Genomic DNA, 21,368 nt, shown 5'->3' on the forward strand with positions numbered 1-21,368 from the left:
ACCTACCAGGATATTTTGAGTACTTAACAATGTTTATAAAGATGTTAACATAGTACCTAGTCAAGGTAAACACTCAATAACAAGCAGGTATTGATAATATTATTCTTACTATTATTCTTAGTATTATTAGATCTAAAATATGATATGCAAATTTGTGAATAGTTAAGAACAGCTGGCAGAGAGACCTGGATATAAATGCAGCTAAAACTGTAACTTAAAAAAAAAAAAAGTTTTTGCATTTACATCTTTATTTTCTATTTTTTTCAAGATTTTATTTTTAGGTAATCTCTACCCTTAATGTGGGGCTTGAATTTACAACCCCGAGATCAAGCATCTCATGTTCTATCGACTGGGCCAGCCAGGTGCCCCAGCATTTAGATCTTAAACTACTTCTGAGAAAGCAGCATGGTGGTGAGGCTTCCTATTCACTTTCTGATAGACAAAAATCATAAAAATCTCCCTCCCCCATCATTTTTTATTTTGATATTGACTATTCTGACCTGATGCTGGCAGATTTTGCTTTCAAGTCGTTCCATCTTTGATTCATATCATCCAGTCGATGTTGAAGCATAGTCACCTCTTCAGAATTTCCCAAAGCTTTTACCATCTTCTGTCTGTTTCCATCAATGCTTTTAAATATGTCATTATGTGCATCAATTTCTGCCTGGATGTCCTGAAGAAAAAAGAGCAAAGAGATAATGCAAATGTTAGGGATTAGTGTCAACAGAACCTGAGGGTTGCTATACAGAATTTTATTTTTTTATATTCCACAGATGAATTTTTTAAAGCAAAACAATTAAATTCACTTTGAATGAAAACAAATTCAAGTATTTCCACCATTCTTATGTTGAAAATAATAGCCTTTAAATCTTCAATATATCGATCTCCCTAGTTCTTAAAAACAGAATGTATTATAATCTAAATTTCATGTACCAGTTGCTTAGATGTTGGTATTTCAGATTCATGACAAATTTTGAAATTTTATACAATTATTATTGCCAAATCGTTGAACTCTGCTTAATGCCCAGATTCTTTCTCCCCTTTATACACACAGGCCTCAAAATAGGACCTTTTAGACATACTACATAATTTTACCTGTTTTTACTCACATTTAGACAAACTTAACAGTTTGTCCTTCCAATGTAATAGTTTATTTCTAAAATTCTAAAAGAATATTTTCATAAAAACGGTTATCCTCATTAAGAAATAAAGCTAATGACAAAATAATATTTCTCCTGTTACATAGAAAATTATTTTTTCTAAATTTCAGTATAAGGTAAAATAAAAATGACTATAAATTAATAATAAAAATGGGTTCAGACTTAGAAAAAGCATTTTGGGAATCTATATCAAAAGTCTTAAAATTGTTGAAATTACCTATCCTAGGAAGATTTATATATAAACACACTTATTACATTAATTGTGTTTAAAGTCAAATAGTACATTTGACTATAACAATACATTAATGGTATATAATGAGCTTAAACAAGAAGGATAGGAAACTATGTATTATGATGTTAATTTAATTTTAAAAGTAGGTGTTTAAATCAGCATATGCTTTTGTATATCATTGTACACATTAAAACACTGTAAGAAATATCAAAATAGTATATTTCTTTGTACAAGAAAATTAGAGTTTCTATTTTTTTTTTTTTTTACAAAAAACAGGGTTTCTTTTTGTAATTAGATAAATATGATAAATTTAAAATTTAAAATACACAGTGTAAGATGACCTGGGTGGCACAGTTAAGTGTCCAACTCTTGACTTCAGCACAGGTCATGATCTCATAGTTTGTGGGATACAGCTCCACGACAGGCCCTGTACTGAGTGCAGAGCCTGCTTGGGATTCTCTCTCCCCACTCTCCCTACCCCTCCCTCCACTCACACGTGCACACAACCCCCTTCATCCCAAAATAAATAAATAAACATTAAAAAAATAAATACACAACATCTTTATCAATTTTTAATACTCTCCACTATAAAACTGTCAACACAACTATCTGTATTAATTTGGCAATCATCTTTTCTTCCTGAATAAAATGAAAGCGCGCTAGTTGTACCTAACTCTAGTGTGACAGCCACTACCATCCAACAAAGGAGTGTGGACTTAAAAACAGAAAAACAAGCACCTTTAGGGGCATGAAGGTGTGCAGTGAGTCTCCACGACATTAGCTGATAATGAATACTAAGGCAACTTACTACAGAAATTAAAAAATTATTTCAGGTCATGAATCTGAATTAGTAAAAGGAGAATAAATTCTTAAATACCCTAGTTTTATTATCTTTCTCATTTTCAGTTTTCCTTTAGAAGCCTCACTCTTCTTAAGATTTCCAATTCCAAATGAGTATGATTAAAAATTAACTCGAAATTCTTTGAATACTCAGAATGCTTTCATTAATTTAGAAATCACTCCCAATTAGCAAATCCATCAAGAACCAATGCTTAGAGATCAGGATCTAAAAGATTGTTTTTTAAACATCTACAGACTAGACTAATGGGAAGTATACATGGAAAGGCCTTTTGTACCTCACTACTCTAATGAGCATGGTAGGAAGTTATCACTTCTATGTAAAGAGCAGAAATGGTGTATTATAATTTCTGAGATTTGTGATGTCTAATATAACACTAATAAGGTCAGATATGAGGAGGAGGAGAGATGAACACAGAGTCTGATGGACAACTTCTGCAAAATGTATGGTCCAAATTTGTCAGACTGTTGGTCTCTGGGGTATCTTACCCTAGTGACAAAGCCAAATCAGGTCCATCTGCAAAGTGTGTGGTTACTTTGGTAACCACCCAGAACTGGTGTTCACCACCAAACAAAAACACTGAGATTGTTCACTTCTGTGCATTTCACCAGCATCTCTATTGTGCAGAGCAGACACCAACAGGAGACCAGGGGACGCAGCCTGATACAGAGTCAAGGTACTCAAGTTGGACAACATCATGCACGTAAAATGGCAATCTCATTATAATTTCAGTTTGGGATGCTTCAAATAGAAATTCTCAGTGAAAAAGAAAGAGGTTCAGTTCTGTTGAAAGGTTCTTTGATGTCAACTTCTGAACCTAGTCCTTATTCTTTAGAACATAACTGCTTTATGTTAGTGTCCTGTAATGCATTTTAAGACATCTAAAGAGATAGATTAAAAGATCAATAATTTTAAGCTCATGCTGTATGTATGCGTGATCACCATCTTTCTCAAGAAGCCCAACAACACAGTGAGCAAGGTATCTCTTTGCTCTCTATTGCCAGTGAACCTGGACTCAAATTTCCTGGATCGGTTCCTAAACACTACTGTCAATGAACTATACCTAAAATCACAAGGAAGTTCAAACCACTACTTCCTAAAGTCACCTGACAGATTTGCTTCCTTTCACAGTCATGAGAAGTAGAAAGATAGAAGTGCATTAAGATCCATATACACTTTTTTTTTTTAAGCTTCACAAAAGTATTCTACAATATCAGTAAATCTGGATACCAAGAACACAAAGCAACTTTGGCTCCTGAGAGCCAATCAGGGGATGCCTTTTCCAACCCAGCCATGAAGACAGATGGTGTAGAAGCGAACTCCATCACCGGCCAACCACTGCAGGTATTTCTATCAAGTTTTGGTTAAGAGCACTACCAGTCATCATATATTCATGCTGGAATGCAACTTTCAGTATGTGAAAAACCCTCCCACTCCTAAACCTCCACAAAAGTTAGGAAGAAAATCAACAATCAGAAAGCAATCAAAGACAATCAGCATACATTATTTTGTTTTACGGACATTGGGTGGCATATTTATTTGGCCAAATAATTAAAAGCTCCTAAAATCATAAAAATCACCTTCCTGTTGCTTCTGTATTCTTCACAGTCTGTTATACAGAATAGAGATAGATAGGTGATAGACAAATGTATAATTGCATGAATGAAAGCATTAAGTTCACCTTAATTGACTGGCATATTAGCCACTATAATGCCAAGGAAAAGCAGACCATTAAAAACTTGGAAGGGAGTTCAGTAATCATTTTCTTTAATCTCTTCATGTAAAACATTTAACATGAGAACTAAAATTATTTAGAAGCTTATACTGCAAAGCCCTGCCTATTCTTTTACTGGAAATTTAGAATTACCTGCAGTTAATGAATCATGTTTCTTCATAGGTGATTGTGCAATGATGCACTGGTTTTAAAATCAAGATGCCAGCATGGGAGGTTGTTAGATCATGACCCTGATGTAGCACCAAATGCTAAAATAAATTGAAATTCCAGGAAGGAGGTTTTACTCATACCACATAGCTGGGGGACTTGCCCTACTCATGCTTACCTCTGTCACCTACAAGCCATTCTGAACATTAAGCAGCACAAAATAGTTATTGATAATTATTTATGGGAAGGTTATCCATGTAGAAGCACCAAGCAATGCTCTTCCAAGCATTTAACATAAGCCGGCCATGTGCACAGAGATGCCAAAAGCAAAGTATTCAAGCAGTTGAACTCACATTTAAAAATAAGACAGAAGGGATCTTTAAGGATTCATTTGAAACATGCCTTCCAACAATGTAAGAATAATGTAGAAGGTTGGGAAACCAGGGGTTAGAATAAGATGACAACATAGGAAAACATCATCAAAAGCATAAGATGCACGCTGTGAGACCAGCCTTCCAGAAGATGACAACAAAGCTCACAGAGATTTCACCAATTAGTCTCTTGTACACAACACCCACCACCCAGCTCAAACTTAGCTTCCTAAATAAAGGAAAATATTTATTTAGTTGCTTGCCAATTTATCTTTATGCCAAATTTTCCCTTGATTGGACATTTCTCTAATTATCTAACCCATAGAGATATTCTAGGCCAACACTTATAAATGTATGTCACATACATTTTACTTCTTTATAATGTTCTATAATCAAGTAGCAACTATAACCATGTAAGCAAAGTGTCTTTAGATTTTAATAAATAGAACTGCTTGAGCCCTCTGATAGGAAACAGAGATTAAGAATATGGTGCCCCGAGAAAGTCTTCAATCACTGAATTGGTGCTAGAACAGATTCATCCTCTGCAGACGTTGTTGACATAATTTTGGTTTATTTTTGCATGGCATATTTACCTAACCTTACATGGCCACAGCAATGTTTTCCCTAAAGGAGTCCTGACCCCTTTCCTGAAGGTGAAGAAGTGAGGTCAGCAACGATTTCCCTACCATATCCCAAGTCTCAGGCTAAATCAACAAAGTTAAGCATCAGGGGAAAAGCAATCCACGGTTCCTTTCAAAAACAAGACTGGAATTCGGACACAGTGTGGGATTGATTAACAGGAGCTCAGTGGGATTGTTGTTGCCAGAACTTTAGGATTTGAAATTGAGGAACCATAACTTTTTTTTTTAACAAGTTGGATATTACCAAAAAATAATATTAACAACCAAAAAAAATCATCAAATATCATATAATGGGTAAATACGCTTTGAGGCTTTTGTGAAGTCTATGGGATAGTAGGTAATTGAGATTAATTATTCAACTAATTATTAATGATAAATTTCAATAAATTATTCAATGAATTATTTATAAGCTGCACTTGCTTTCAACAACTAATCTCATATATTTTAATCACTCTGTTAATAATTATGGAATCCAATTGACAGACAATAGAAAGGAGTAATACCTGGTCTATAGCAGCATTTATAAAGTAAGAAATCAATGCCGGTAATGTTCTTATCCCATTACCTATGATTATAAATATGTTAGACAACATAGTAGGAGAAAAGCTGAATAACTTAATGGAAAAAGCCCACAATTAACTGTCCTGCTGAGATAATTTGAACAAGCCACTTGCAATGATAAAGAATCAGTAAACAATCTACATTTTAAATTCAAACACCGCAAACGCTGCTATTAATCAAAATACCTTTCATAACCAAAAAGTGTTCCAAATCCTTGAATCTATACCAGGTTGTTACTGAAACATATGAAAGTCATGGTGAATTACAATACAATGACCTCCCTCCTGGAGTATGCTGGTTTGGTTGACAATATGATCATAAGCTTCTTAGGAGCAGTTATGAAATGTTTCATGTGGCCAAATTACTGCCCCACCTTAATTCCCCAAGTCAGATGGTATAAACAAGATTGAATGGGTTGTAAAACCCAAAGATTATTGCATGTTTATGTTTCAAACCATAATCCCGGAGCACCCAAGCCCTCACCTCCTGATTTGCGTAGGGCCCAGAAACCTCTCAAATTCTTCCCCCAATACACATTTCTCTATATTAACTTCAAACCCATCTTTTTAAGTCCCAGTTTAAAGGTAACTTCTCCAGAAAAGACTTCTCTGCCCCTAGATTAGATTAGGCCTGTTACTCTCATAGCTCCCTCTCCATTTGCTGAATCACACACTTGCAGTGAAAACTTTCCGTGTTTAAGATTTAATTATCCTCCCACTAGGCAGTAAGCTCAATGAGAGCATGTCTAACCTATTTTCTACTCTATCCCTGAACTCAGCCCAGTGCCTCTTCATAACTCTTTAATAACTGTTGAACAAATGAATAGACCTTAAAAAGTAGAAGTCTACTGTGTCTTCAAGAACACATTTGTTTTACAATTAAGTATTGTTGGGGCACCTGGATGCCTCAGTTGGTAAGTGCCTGACATCAGCCCAGGACATGATCTTAGAGTTCATGAGTTCAAGCCCCATGCTGGGCTCTGTGCTAACAGTGCCGACCGAGTCTGCTTGGGATTCTTTCTCCCTCTCTCTCGATCCCTCCCCTGCTTGCACTTTGTCTCTCTCTCTCTGTCTCTCTCTCAAAAATAAACATTTAAAAAAATAAAAATAAACATTGTAAACTGAACTCTAAGATACAGCTTCAAATAATAATTTTTAATAGTTTATTGTCAAGTTGGTTTCCATATGACACCCAGTGCTCATCCCCACAAGTGCCCTCCTCCATGCCCATCCCCCCTTCCCCTCCCCCCACCGCATCTGCCCTCAGTTTGTTTTCAGCATTCAAGAGTCTCTCATGATTTGCCTCCCTCCCTCTCCCCCACTATTTTTCCCCTTCTTCTCACCCATGGTCAAATCATAATTTTTAAAAGTAGTCATCCTGAAGGAGGTAAATACTATAAAGGAAATGTATCATTGACTGGTTTCTCTCAGTCACTATGGGAAGCCACCTTCCCCAAAGGATTCTCCAAGAGAATCTTATTGCTCAGACGTACACACATGTACACAACCATCAGAAAACCATTCATCCAGCAGAACTGCATAAATTAATAAAACACAACAGTCACTCAAAATGTCACTGAGCCACAACGGTCCATTACTCTACCTTCCGTGACTACTAAGACAGAACTAGCGGTACACAATGCAAATGGCTCTAACATGACAGAATATTAGCTGCTGAAGCCATCAGATACTTTCATTAGGAAGTGCTTTCAAGGAGAAAATTAATTCACTAAAATCAAGGTGGCACTAAAGCGAACTCATAGGTAGGATTTCAGAGAGGTGCTTTGGTGGGCCAGCTTCCTGTGTCAAGTCAACTGTGAGTCTGACCTCTGAGTAGTCACGCGGGGCACCGGGGCACAGTGCTCACCCTGCGTCACTTGGTTAGGTGGCAGGGTCCTGCTTGTTGGAGGGACACCCTGATGCAAGACCATCCTCCCTTAGAAAGACAGTCCAGTCTCAACCTCCTCTGAAGGACCACCATGGGGTAGGCGTAGTTTCCGTCAGCTGGGATCTCCCGATCCTGGGTGAGCTGTCACCTTGAGGGAACAGTAGAGAATATCTCCTGCCTTAGGATTCTTAGGGATGCTTGGCATGGTCTTTTCTGGTTCTAGGAGATGAGGAAGGAGCACCAAGTGTAATCTGCCTGTCCTGCCTCTGCTAGAAAACCAAACCTGGCATCACCCATTTTGGGACCAGAAAACCAAATTACAGAACTCAATCATGTGTCAAACATTCACATATGAACGGATACACAATATAAATCACAAAGCCACTGGGGCGCCTGGGTGGCTTAGTCGGTTAAGCGTCCGACTTTCGCTTAGGTGATGATCTCGCGGTTCGTGGGTTCAAGCCCCGCGTCGGGCTCTGTGCTGACTGCCAGCTCAGAGCCTGGAGCCTGTTTCAGTCTGTGACTCCCTCTCTCTCTGACCCTCCCCTGCTCACGCTGTCTCTCTCTCTCTCCTAGAAATAAATAAAATTAAATTAAAAAAAAACATTTAAAAAAAAAATAAATCACAAAGCCACTGAATTTCTCTAAAATTCAGAAACACCAAACAGAATACTCCCTTTTCCGTTTCACAAACCAACTGCTGCCTTGAAGTTATGGGGAAGGTCTGCAGTCATTTGGAAATTTCAATTATCTGATCAGTCTACAAGTTTTCAGATTAACCGTCATTGGAAGACCCACCACATCCCAACTTTGGACCCCAGGGTTCCTAAAGCCTGAAATGGCTTCAAGAGCATAGCAAAATTACCTTTTTCCTATGATAACCTAAACCTCAGACAGAAGCATTTCAACTACTGACATGAGAAGTGTTACCATCACTAAGGTAACTTCTCTCAAGAAGCAGATCATTAATACTGAGGGGAAAAAAAGACTAGGGGAATGGAGAGTAAAAGAACTATAGAAAGACTGTTACTCAGTTTCTGGAGATATCGTGTGGCTTTTGCATTACAGCAGAAGGCCTTGGTCGTTCCCTAAAAATGGCATTATTGCTTTCCGAGCTGGGGGAAGGTAGGTAGTTATATTTGAGAGGTGTGAGGTAGTGGTACCTTTCCAAAACACCAAGTTTTCCTGGCAATGAATCAACATAGCCTAGGCTATATGAGGCAGCTTTTGTGAAAATACACAAAGGATTTTTTTAAATACTTGACTTGGAGAAAAATATATTCATGTATGGCAACTTCCTACAAAAGAAATATGGCAAAGAGATTAACTCCCACATAGATTTTTATAAAAGCTTTTAACACAAAAATAAACATATGCAGAGAGCTTCAGATTGTGAATGGTGGCAGGATGGTTTCCTTCAATTTGCCTTTGTCTCAAAAAAAACAAGCCTTTGATAGGAAAAAGCCAGTAGAGTTCTTTTACTGTCGACTCAACTGCTAAAATAAGAATAAGAAATAGGCAAATAGTAAGGTTTGGGAGTTAAAAGAGGAAACATACTAAAATGACCAGAACTTGTAACCTTGCCAATAAAAAAGCCACAAGGCTCAGGCAGGTTACTAACCCCTGGTATCTGACCTAGGCTTTTTAAGACTAATAGCAGCAATTACAATACAAAAGTCCAGCTATTGCCCACAATTACTGCCTCACAGGGGGGTCTAAGTAATGAATTATTCATGCAACATATGCCCTATACCTTTTTAGGAAGAAACAGACAAATCTATACAAACCAGGCTAACAGATCTCTTTATGGTCATAAAGTTTGTCACCTGCTGTTACCAGCTGCCATAAAAAAGATATTTTCTCCCTCCTCTGCCCCTTTTAAATGGGGAGCAAGTTGACTGGGAACCATCCTTACTTTCAGGAATTTAGGTGCTTAACAACATATTAAAGCAAGAGGTCAAAGTGCGTTCTGTGTTACAATCTTTAGTGCTACAGTTGGGGTGCAGGCGAGAGGGGTCAGGGGGAGCATCCAACCAGGAGAAGCTGAATTCTTCTTTCTCCACACTCTTCCCACCACACTGTTTCTATCACCAGGAGGGAAGCAATGACTGCAATAGTTTTGGAAAAGCTTCTAAATTTTTCAAATGACATGGTTTTATGCCTTTTTCCTCTGGCAATTGTAGTTTTGTAAGAAAAAGCCCATTATTCCTTTAATGATTCAATACAGGCTTGCTTATATTTGTAATTGCAAGGAGCCGTAGGATACTCGTGGTGAGAGCCACTGAGCACATCTTTAACAACTGTTAAATAATTGACTTAAGCACATAGTGAAATTACTTCACTTCTTTCTTTTTCTTTAAAGACTGGAAGTTGAAAGAAGATAAGTGCTTGGCATCCAAGGGCTAAGGAAGGGAAGGAGCCCATGAGCAGCACGTTGAGGTTTTCTGTTTTGTTTAAGTATAAATGTAAGGTAGCTTTGGCAGGCTGGGCTCAATCCTAGAGTGCGCCAAGAACTTTCCTATGGAAAAAAGAACTGAGTGCAAAATTAATGATCCAAGCGTGAAAGCCCCACAGTGCATGCAAGAGCTCCCCATATAAAACAGACACTCGGAAATAAAAAAGAAGTTTTAAGATCGGATGGGCCCTTGTCATGGGGAGGCATCTTCTCCCAACTTCAGAATGGAATCTTCAGAAAACAGGCTGGGAAAGGCAGTGCTCGCCAACTGCAAGGAGAGAGACCTGAGGGGTATGGAAAACAGAACCCATGCCTGATGAAGTCAGACTTTGGCATGAAAACCTGGTGTTGTTGCTGTTTTTTTTTTTTCTTTCCAAAATAACTTTCAATTAAATTACCAGTCGACTTGAGTACAAAGGACCTCTTCTGATGTGGAATTCTAAAACTGACAGGCATCGTGAGAAGCTCTCCTGACCAAAGGAAAGGATCGCTCGTTTGCTCTTTAGTTGGAAAAACGTGTAAAGAGGATATATCAAATCAATATGCCTTAGAAATTATACTAAATAATCAAAGAGTCAATAGAATATCTGTCATCTAAATGCAGAGTTTAAGGAAAAAAAAACAGACAAGGAAGGGAAAAAAAGGTACATTCATGAAGTCCCCTTTCTGCATACCTTTTCAAATTTTGTCAGCAATTCCCGTAAGCTGAAGTTCAAACCAATCATCGTCCAGTAGCCCTTGAAGCCTACATCTTTCCGGCAAACTTCCTTCAGACAACAGCTTTTAACTTCTAAAATCCGTATCTTTTCTGGCTATACTTTAAAATCCTTTGTAAAATCCTTTACAAGCCTTGCCTTTGAGCTATGGTCCATGAGCAGCAGCAGCCTGCGCTGGGACATTTTAGCCACCCCACCGTGGGTCCGTCTTTTCATGGACTTCGGAGTTCGCAAGGAACAGACCTGCTTCTATAATTTCTGGTAGCTGTGTTCCACGAGGCTGGCATGGTCTCCTTTTTCTCTGGGAAGCCCAGGATTCCCTTCTGCTCACCTCACTAATGACCTGCAGCCCACAACTGTTCTCTCCTGGGCCCCAAGCTTAGAGTTTGGTCTCAATTACACACAGCAAAAAGAAGCTATATCCTGGAAACTTGCATGAGAGAAGGCAAAAAAAAAAAAAAAAAAAAAAAAAAAAAAAAAAAAAAAAAAAAAAAAAAAAAAAAAAAAAAAAAAAAAAAAAAAAAAAAAAAAAGCCAAGTATTACCAACTTCCTCCATTCAGACTGGTTTCAGAAAGAAAAAGAAAAAAAAAATCCTGGGTAAAGAGCCAGTTTTCAAAGAGCATGACTTATGTAGAGTTCAAACAGCAAGGAGTGTACTCTGGTCTGAAGAAACACCCAAACACGGACAGGAGGCCACCGGCTTGCACTCTCCCAGACACCCGCAGCCTGCGTTGCTATGGCAACCACCAAGCTAGTTTCAGTCCATTTCTCTAGGTCAGGCTATGCCTCAGGGATGCTGTCAGTGCAAAGAACTAAGTTGTTTGAAAAGCTGTTCTATCTGTCCGGAGAAAAGTTCCAGCAGCAGATCGAAAGGCCCCCTCTGCAGATTCTGCGGCAGGGAAGGGCAGCGTCAGTGGGCTTCCCGGCTCCCCTCACCGCTCTGACAGCAGTGTGGTAATCCACTTCTCTTTCCAGCAGTTGTTTATTATTTTAATCAGCATCCTCCCTTCCACCACCCCTCACACAGTTTGAAGAGAAGCTCACTCCCACTTCCTGGAGGCCTCCCTTCCCCAAACTGCAGTGCGGTATCTCTCAAGTTGTCTCCGTCCAGAATAGGTAGTGGTATCCATATTCCTCTTTGGAGCCCACCCATGAAAATAAAAGGGGGCGGGTGCAGGAAAATGACACAAACCACCAAACGAAATAAGTGTGATCAGCTGTATTATTTCTAAGAAGCTTTTAACAATAAAGTGATGGGGAAAATTCTTTCAGCGGAGCATTTATCTCACTGACACTACTAAAAGTCACTCAGACTCTTTTCATGTGGAGAATTGGCTTATGTCTGAAAATAAAACTGAAGTGAAACCACCCAAAATGGGAGTAAAACACCAGTTACTTTAAATGTTAAATTTTGATGTCAAATTATTAGTGGTGCTCACAGAAACACTTCTGCAAAGTTTTCAGTGTAATTGCTTTAAAGGAAAAAGTTCAAATCAAATGATACAGTCTCTGCACCAATATTATGGACATCATTCCAAGGCAAAACTGTGATTTTGTTTTTGCATTACTTACCTATTTAGTATACCAGTAAAGGTCTGACAGACACGTCCGATGAAACATATTTCTCTAGCTATGCACAGAACTTCATCATAAATATATAATGCCTTTAAAGGTGACACAATCACACATGGAATGATGTTAATATAACTAAGTTTCCTTTTTGCATCAGGGCACAGAGCAAAGAAAAAAAACCAACCTGAAATTGGACTGTGTTATCTCCTAAAAGAGTATTTGAGTTACTTAAACATAAAAATTGTTAGCACTCAATCATATGGAGAAAGTGATTCCATTAACAACAGAAAAAAAAAAAACCTATCGTATTGGGGAACAATATACAATATGGTTATTATTTTTTGGATTTGCAAACCACTTTTCTTTCCATTTCGTTTCCAGCTTATTTTCATATCAGTATTTCAATAGCATATGTTTTACATATGCGGATCTATACAAATTTTAACAAGCTTTTAAAATATTTTCATCATTTATTCATAAAACCAACATGTCTCCGGGGGAAAAATGGCTTTATGAGATTTTTAGCAGAATGCGTTTCACCTGAAGGTGCCCAATTCAGATTTATACACATATACTATTAATTTCAGAAACAAGTGTAGTAAACTAATGATTATTCAGAAGGTTATAAGTAAAATTAATCTGTACAGTTTGTATCCAAAAAAGCACTGACATCAGCATGAAGACTAATCATTGAAATGAGCAGAGAAACTTACACAGAAACTGACCAGGCTGACCCTGATCTGAGAGGGCTCTGAGGCTACATGCTGAGATCTTTCAGCAGCAACAAATAAACTTTTTACATAAATACAAGACAAAAGGAACCACCAACACCACCAACCACCAGCAGCAGCACCACCACAAAAAATAAATAAAGAAAGAAGTGAGCGAAAAAGAACAATCTTTCTCAGCTGGGCAAACTTCCAGCTACCACCCAGGGTGCTGGATGATTGTGATCAGAGACACGTGCAAACATGCAATCCCCCATGCACATATCAGAAGAATGAATTAAGTAAAAACTCTGTGGAACAACATAAAATACCATAGTCTTTCTCTCAAGTAGAGTCTTATATTTAAAGGGTTCTTATACCAGAGCAAGAATGTTAAGTTACTATTAGAACTCCAAACATCCTCTATCCTTAGACAAGGCTAATCTTTATGAGGGAAAAGAAGCATCATCCTGCATATTAGTAGTTTTCCCAAAAGCATGATAGGTACGTATGTGCGAGAAGAGAGGAAGCCAGGATAAAGAAAGAGGGAAAGGGTAGGTTCCCATCTGGAATTCTAAAGTGGAATTTCCATCAGTCAAGAGTCTCTGTACCAACAACTGGCTTCCCTGATGGTCCTTGCAAATGTCCGACACCCAGTCTCAGAACTGACATCCTCTGCTCAAAAGCTTAAATGAGGCTCCTGAATTATAGTTATAAAATCTCAAAAACTAAGATATTGATGAACTTACCTCTGATAACATTCTCTTTAGGAGAAAAAGGGGGAAAATACTCAGTGGATCCGTATGGAACCACTCGAAAAAATTGTTAATTCTTACCGAATTTTAGTAACAGGGTACTATACTCTCATGTAAACACTGAAAGGCAACTAAAATATTTTTATTAAAGTGTAATTGACATTAAAAATGTAAAGTTTAAAGACAAATTGATCATTTATGTAAAAACCCAAAAATATTCTATAAAATTCAAATAGCTAAAATGTAACATATTATCCAAAAGTACTATTCTCTTTGATAATCTAGTGACACATTAGAAGTGAGACTTGTAAAATTTTAAAGTTAGTTGCTTTTGTAACTGTAAGCACACTTTACTATGTATTTGTTTGAGATCTATAAAAAATAGTTTCTCAGCTTAAACTCTGTATACAAAATATCATCTCGGTAAGACACCTTACATCTCCATAGCCACTTCTATTTTTGCCGGCACCTCTTTGATACATTATGTCTTACCATCCTGCAATCATTAAAACAAAAAACAGAGGCTTCCAGTGAAAGCAGTACATCACCAGAGAGACTTAATAAATTGGATAATGAAATTTAGAGTAGTTGACATCTTGCCAGTCTAAACGAGTGTGCAAATTGTGCACTAATCCTCAAGAGGTGGAAAAAAGCATAACACTGCCAATGCCTGTAACAATCAACACCGAATATGCTAAGATTCTCCAGCTGAATAAGCCATATCTCAAACATGGACATGCAATTCCATGAGGAAGCAAAGGTTGCAGAACCAGAGAGAAGCACAGGAAAACTCAATAATGGAATCAATAAAATCTAAATCTAAATTACTTAATAAAAACCACATTCCATTGCCAAAGTGAAAAGAGCTACGGATATATGGTTTTGGCAAAAACGTTCAAAGGTTAGGCTAATTCAAAAAGTTCTTATGTTGAAAAACTATATTTCATTTAATTTATTAAAAGATGACTTACTTATTTAGCAATTTCATCAATCGACATTCTTTAGGCTTCAAATATAAGCAAAAAAGGCGGTCTAAATTCTTTGGTGAAAAACAATTTATATCTGAACCATAAAGTAGATCTTAAAGTGCCCTTCCTACTAAACACAGAGTTCAGATTTTTAAAAACTGTAAAGTTATATCAAGTATATTTTCCATGCAAAACCTAACATGTTTCTTTTTACATTGGTCAATATAAAGAACACCAAAAAAAAAAAAAAAGAAAAAGAAAAAAAAAACGCTTCTTGGGAACCTCCAAAGTGAAGCATATGGAGGTCAATAGGTGATCACAAATAAATCAGTACATCATGGCTTCATTCAAAACGAAGAGCTTCAGGCATGGGTAGAAAATTGTACTTGTTATAAACCCATTTGGACTTAGGGAAAGATCCAGATTATAACGCCTTTGAAAAGAATATACACAATTCTCCTTTTCCTTACCCTTCTAACTCAGGATTTAAAATACTAAAATAAAATAAAATCTCCTAATCATGATCGGAGATTTCACGTCATTGTCTGCTGCTGCTGTCGCTCTATTAAGGAGTCCTCAATGCCTTACAGCTCTCGAGTTAACATCAGCCAGCAACCAACTCTGTCAGCTGGTAGCCATTTAAAATAATATACAGCCCTAAAGGGCAGAAGGTTCAATCTGAAATGGAGGCCTGAGCCCCCCTGATGAAAGGCGGAACTTTCCTTTTATCCCAGAAAGTTCAGGCAATACGCTTTGTACACAAAGAATTATTTTTAACGTTCATCTCTTCAATCATGTCATCTACTCTGATAATTATAAAGGAGGCAGTTGGGAAATAAAAATTATACTTCATAAGAAGAAGATTCAATACTTTTTTTTAAATGTCCATACCTACAGCCAGAAGAGTCTACAAGACATTTTAAAAAGGCACAAAGAGCTTTTTCTTTTTAAGAGGGGTGGTTGGGTGGGGTAGAGGTTGAGGAAGAGAAATGTTAGCTGATATGCTTCCGATTTAGCCAACCAGGTGCAGGGGTCAGCCTGCAGCAACCTTCTAAATATTTAATGATTCAGACAGCACTTTATTAGGCGACTAAAAATAATGCCAAGACAAGTTAATGTTTCAAAACCATATCCTTCCTAAAAAATACGCAGCATCAGACAAGAGTAAAACCATCCCAGACAACCACACCTCCTCATTCAAGATGTCAATTGACAGCACAAGCCTCTGGGACATGCAACTAAATCACACAGGGCTTTGGAGGAAGTTCTTACAGGTTTTCTACAGGCTTTTCTAATTTTCTTCAGCTATCCAGATTTAGAAAATTAAAGCCAAAATTAAAAGGCAAATTTTAATAATAACAATGAACATGGTAAGATAAATCGAAACTGTAGGTACTGTTGACACTCACAAGTAAAAACCTGATACGTTTCCCAGGAGGGCATTGTTCCTATAATGTGGATATATATCGAAGGAACCCAGGGGAAGTCCAGACTGACCCAGTGAGCCCCCTAGGCTTCTGTGTATAACACGAAGCATGAGAAAAGCCTACAGGCCAGTCCATTCAGAGCAGAGTTCCTCCTTTCACTATGGCCCATGTTCCTGCCATCTTCCTGTTTAGCATCCATTTTAGAATTCTCTGCAAAATCACACTACAAACTTTGACTCACTCACCATGATTCACTTGAGTAGTCTCACCAATAACCAGTCGATAGCCACTCCTATCCTTACAAATATGGCTCTTCCAAAAGACACAGACAACCTTCATCCTTTTTGTTGTCCTGAATATCTTTAGTTACATTTATCTTTGATACTTTTACCTCTCTTCCTTCGTGTTTACTCTGAACAATACATTTCTACATTATGTCTTTTTCATTCCCCAAAAGTTTTCAATAAAGTGCTGTATAGACAGTGAGGCCAGAGACAGTGAGCCCAGACGACGTATTATGCGGCTCATAATAAAATCAATAGGCTGATCACATAATGAAGAATTCCTATGTTTGACAGAATTAAGCTAAGCCATTACATTTCCTGGAGATTATTAGAAGCAGCAGAAGTGACTTTTAAAAATCTGCCAAATGGGAGGTGGGGGGTAAGCTAGCAATATTCACCAAACATTAAAATGTATGTAACTTTTGAGTCAGAAATTCTCCCCTTAGGAATCTAATTTGCAAGCATGTGTACAAACATATGTACAGGGATGCTCAATAGGTCCTGATAGAGCAAAAAAAGCTGAAAACAATCTAAATGTCCATCAGTAGACAGCTATGCAAATAAATTAGGGCAGATTTCCCACAATGTAATGCTGTGCCATAGTGGAAAAGAGGGAGATGGTTTCTATGTGCTGATAAGAAATAATCTCTAATACATATGGATGTATACAGGCTATGTATGTATATGCCAAAAGGAGGGGTTGATATGGCTATGCAAAGGCACAATAATATGAAATACAGATATTTGTGGGCAGGTACATATTAAGAAGATAGCAATGACAGTTACTTCTGAGAGAGAAGCTGGAGATTTGAGTATCATCTTTTATAATCTGTGAAAATGTTACCACTAGCACATGATACTTTTTCCAGAGAAGATTAAATCAATAAATAGATGGGAAATTCCCAACTAAAACACATTTGTCTTTCTGGGTGGATATGTATTATTTTTAATGGTGACATAATTAGATTTGAAGGGAAATGCCACCAGAGACCAATATTTTTGCCTTTGAAAGTTTCAGAAGTTCTGAGGTGCCAGATGGTCTGACATTCTAGCAAATCAGCCCTCAATAGAAATAACCCTTCAACAGCAGTGGGCTGGTCAATGGTAAACTTTTCTAAAAGAGAGACAAAGCCTTTTTGTTCTTGCAAGTTACTCAATAACTTGGAACTCTAGCTTACTTAAATAATAACTTTGTGTCTAAATAGGTGGTATATAATTCAAACGATTCTCTTTCCAAGGAAACTACTATCTATCTCTATTATCTAATACTTGCTATTCTATGGTATATAATTTTTTGGAATGTTTATAAAGTCAGTTGATATGTACTCATGTAAGAATATCTAGCCTGTTTTGTTCAAGGCAACTGAAGCATCATTTCATCTTTCAAGTTGGGCTAGGTAATCCAGCTGAGGGGACTCAGAGTGAGAGCCAGGGTTTACTACTCGCTAAGGAGATGGTACAATACAATTAGCAATTTTGTTCATGGAGCTAAGATACAGTACCTAGAGAGTACATACTATGAACTCAGCCCAGCTTCTCATGTCTGGAGAAGGTATGTTTGATGGTTTATGAAAGTTACCACCACAGGTGAAAGACACTGTCAGCCATCAGACACTGAGTCAGGCACAATCTTGTTTAGGACTAGATCAAGTTGGGGGGGGGGGGGCATAGTCTCCATCTCTACTTTAAATTTGCCAAACCAAGGAATTTAATGCACAATTTAAATACAGAATTTGATCTGGCAGGTGTTTTAACTTTAAAATAAAGGTATAGGATGATTATAATAATGTTGGTAATGTGCAAAAACCAAGTATACATTCACAAGTTTCAAATCTACCATTAATTAGTAGATTCAAAACACGAGTTATTAAAGATGTTATGAAGACTACATAACACTAGAAAATATCTTGTTGCTACAAGCTATTTTTAGCGATTTTAATATTCTTTGATTCATCTCACCCAATATCTATGCCCACTCCCAGAGACATTGGCTGCTCCCTTTTATCTGTGGCATAGATTTTTTTTTTAATTTTAGAGAGTGTGTATGAAAAGCAGAGGGGCAGAGGGAGAGAGAGAATCTCAGGCTGGCTCCATGCTCAGTGTGGAACCAGATGTGGGGCTCAATTCCATGACGCTAGCATCACGACCTGAGCTGAAATCAAGAGTTAGATGCTCAAATGACTGAGCCACCTGGTGCCCTTAGCTGTGGCATATTTTTTTAAATGCCTCTTAACTACCTTTCAGTCAACACTATATACTTTTACAGAAATGATTATGGCTCAAAATGACAAGAACTTATATCATTAGAATATAACTTTCTCATTAGAAATTATGAATCAGATCATACTACTATTATAATAGTCTGAAAAGCAATCTAGAACCATTTTAATAATATGAGAAAGTAATAATGTTGCACATGAACTAGATTACTTATTTATATTATTACATCTCAGCCCTAATATATCTTTCATGTGATAAATAAGAAACAGTAACACTCTTAGTGTTGAGACCTGGGTTGTGATTTGATCCATAACACTTATCTAACTGCTTGACCCAGAAAAAGACACTTGAACCCTTATCTGGACTTTGATTTTTCTTTGTAAAATGATCTTCTGGCACTTCAGCAAACACTCAAATACTCTTATCAAGAATGTTATTCACTAGTACTATATAGTTGGCTGGTCATTAGTTTCAACAAAAATTCATTGATAGCTGGATAATTTTAACTATAGCACAATTGAGACTAATACAGTCTACGTATTACCAGGAATATTTTATATATTCCCCTCAAATTAATAAAAATTCTGAAAAATATATTACAATAGATTATTTTGAGAAGTGTATGCATGCTCTCTCAGTATTCCTGTATATATTTCACCAAAATGTTCATAACTTAAGTGTTAGGGCACCTGAGTAGTTCAGTCAGTTGAGCATTGAACTTAATTTTGTCTTGGGTCATGATTCCAGGGTTGTGGGATTGAGCCCCATGTCAGAATCCATGCTCAGTATGGAGCCTGCTTGGGATTCTCTCTCTCTCACTTCTCTCTCTGTCTCTCTCTCTCTCTCCCCTTCTGTCCTTCTCCCCCACTCATAATCTCTCTAAAGTAAAAAAAAAAAAAATGTAATTTAAGTGTTAACATTGGCTATTATTAGCAACAAAGTTATAAATACAAATATATACATAAATTATAAAATAATTCAACAGTGATCATTAATTATTAAAAAGCAATATTAAGTAATAAAATATCCATCACATCAGTGAAATGTCTCCTAAATAGCAATACTCTTTCCATTTTGTTCACTGATGTATCCCCAGATGTATCCCTATGTCTATGACACAGTAGACAATCAAAAAGTAGTTGTTGGATTACTGAATCAATGCCTTTTGATCCACATAAACTCATAAAATGTTGAAACTTCACACAACTTGGAATCACCAATATACTTTAGATACAACTATTTAAATATCAGAATGTCTTAATATAATTGTTTGATACACTCTTCCTATAGTTCTCTCACTCGCCTCCCAACACAAATGATTCAAGCCACCCTCTCCTCAATTCCTCTCCTCAATTCTCTTCTGTTTCCAATTAGCATGACAAACCAAACTAAATTCTCTTCAAAAACTACTTTAAACAAAAGATCACTTATTTTATCTCACCCTCCATTGCTTCAGCTATAAAACCAGTACAATAACCAGATTTCAAATGTAAATTAACTATGACTTTCTAGAACATTTATACAATACACTTATATCTGGCAAATTGCAAACTGTGTTTGGCCCATAGAAAGCATGCAGTAATAAACAAAAATTTCATTCCCTGCTTACAGCCTTAAAATACAAAAGTTCTTGATACTACCATAAGAGTCCACTACCTTTCTTTAATGTTCTCCACATCCCAAGCCAAGAATATCTAAACTGTAATATAGTGCTGTCTAATAGCACTTTCTGTGAAGATGGAAATGTTCTCTATCTCTGAGGCCTAATAGAGTAGCATGGCTACTGAATACTTGAAATGTGGCTAATGTGACTGAGAAACTAAATTTTGATTTTGTTTCATTTTAATTAATTTTCATTTAAATGTAGACAGTCACATATGACTAGTGGCCTCACTATAGAATTCAGGCATGATTTCTTCACAATATTCTCAAGAATATGCTTTTCTAATTGCCTCCAATATACATTCTACTTTTTCTCCACCAGTGGGATTCTCTTCTCTTAAACAATAGCCTTCCTTTTTCTACCCATTGACATTCTATCCATCCACTGAGGTCCAATTCAATTACCACCCTCTACTCAAAGACTTGTACTATAGCTTTAATTCAACAATTTCCTATCCAATATTGTTCATCTTCATCATGTTTCACTGCTATCCTGTTCTTTTCTAACATATTGCCTTGCTTTGTTTACAGGTTGTTTTGTCAATTTGTTTTATCTTCTCTCTAACCCCAATAGGGAGTAAGTTCTCTGACAGAGAAAAAAAGTTAAATTTATTTATCCCTCAAATAACCTATAGAATGCTAAACATACATTCACTGTTCAACAGTTTTTAATTAACAGGAATAACCCAGGTAATAAATAAAGAGAATTGATTAAAATTTTACATCTTTAATGTGATTTTACAGTTTAAGAGAATGCCATGATCTCAGCAGGTACATACACATACAAAGTTACCAAAGTAGTTCATCTAATTCAACTTTCAAGTAAAAAATTCTAGGGGTTATTTTAATCTTTCCATTTTCTCAAAGGATCCCAAGTCACTCTAAAGATTTTCTACTTTTTCTTAATCAAAAATTTCTCCACATAGAGGTTTCAATCCTTCTTCTCTAAACCAGTCAAGCTTAACTTCTTGACAAAAAGTTAATTTGACTGTATTTTTCTAAAGTCAT

General features: G+C 36.8%; 1 protein-coding gene across 5 annotated transcripts in view; it reads right to left on the bottom strand.

The window, feature by feature from the left end:
• The window catches only part of UTRN (utrophin), a 576,845-nt gene that overhangs the window by 160,649 nt on the left and 394,828 nt on the right, over positions 1–21,368 (bottom strand). For all 5 annotated transcript variants that reach the window (XM_039230877.1, XM_039230878.1, XM_039230879.1 and 2 more), the window contains one exon: positions 501–673. In XM_039230877.1, the coding sequence (XP_039086808.1) occupies positions 501–673 (173 nt within the window). The remainder of the gene's footprint in view (positions 1–500; positions 674–21,368) is intronic.

The sequence above is a fragment of the Hyaena hyaena genome, unplaced genomic scaffold, assembly GCF_003009895.1.
Source record: "Hyaena hyaena isolate Hyena2069 unplaced genomic scaffold, ASM300989v1 scaffold_52, whole genome shotgun sequence".
Classification (NCBI taxonomy): Eukaryota; Metazoa; Chordata; class Mammalia; order Carnivora; family Hyaenidae; genus Hyaena; species Hyaena hyaena.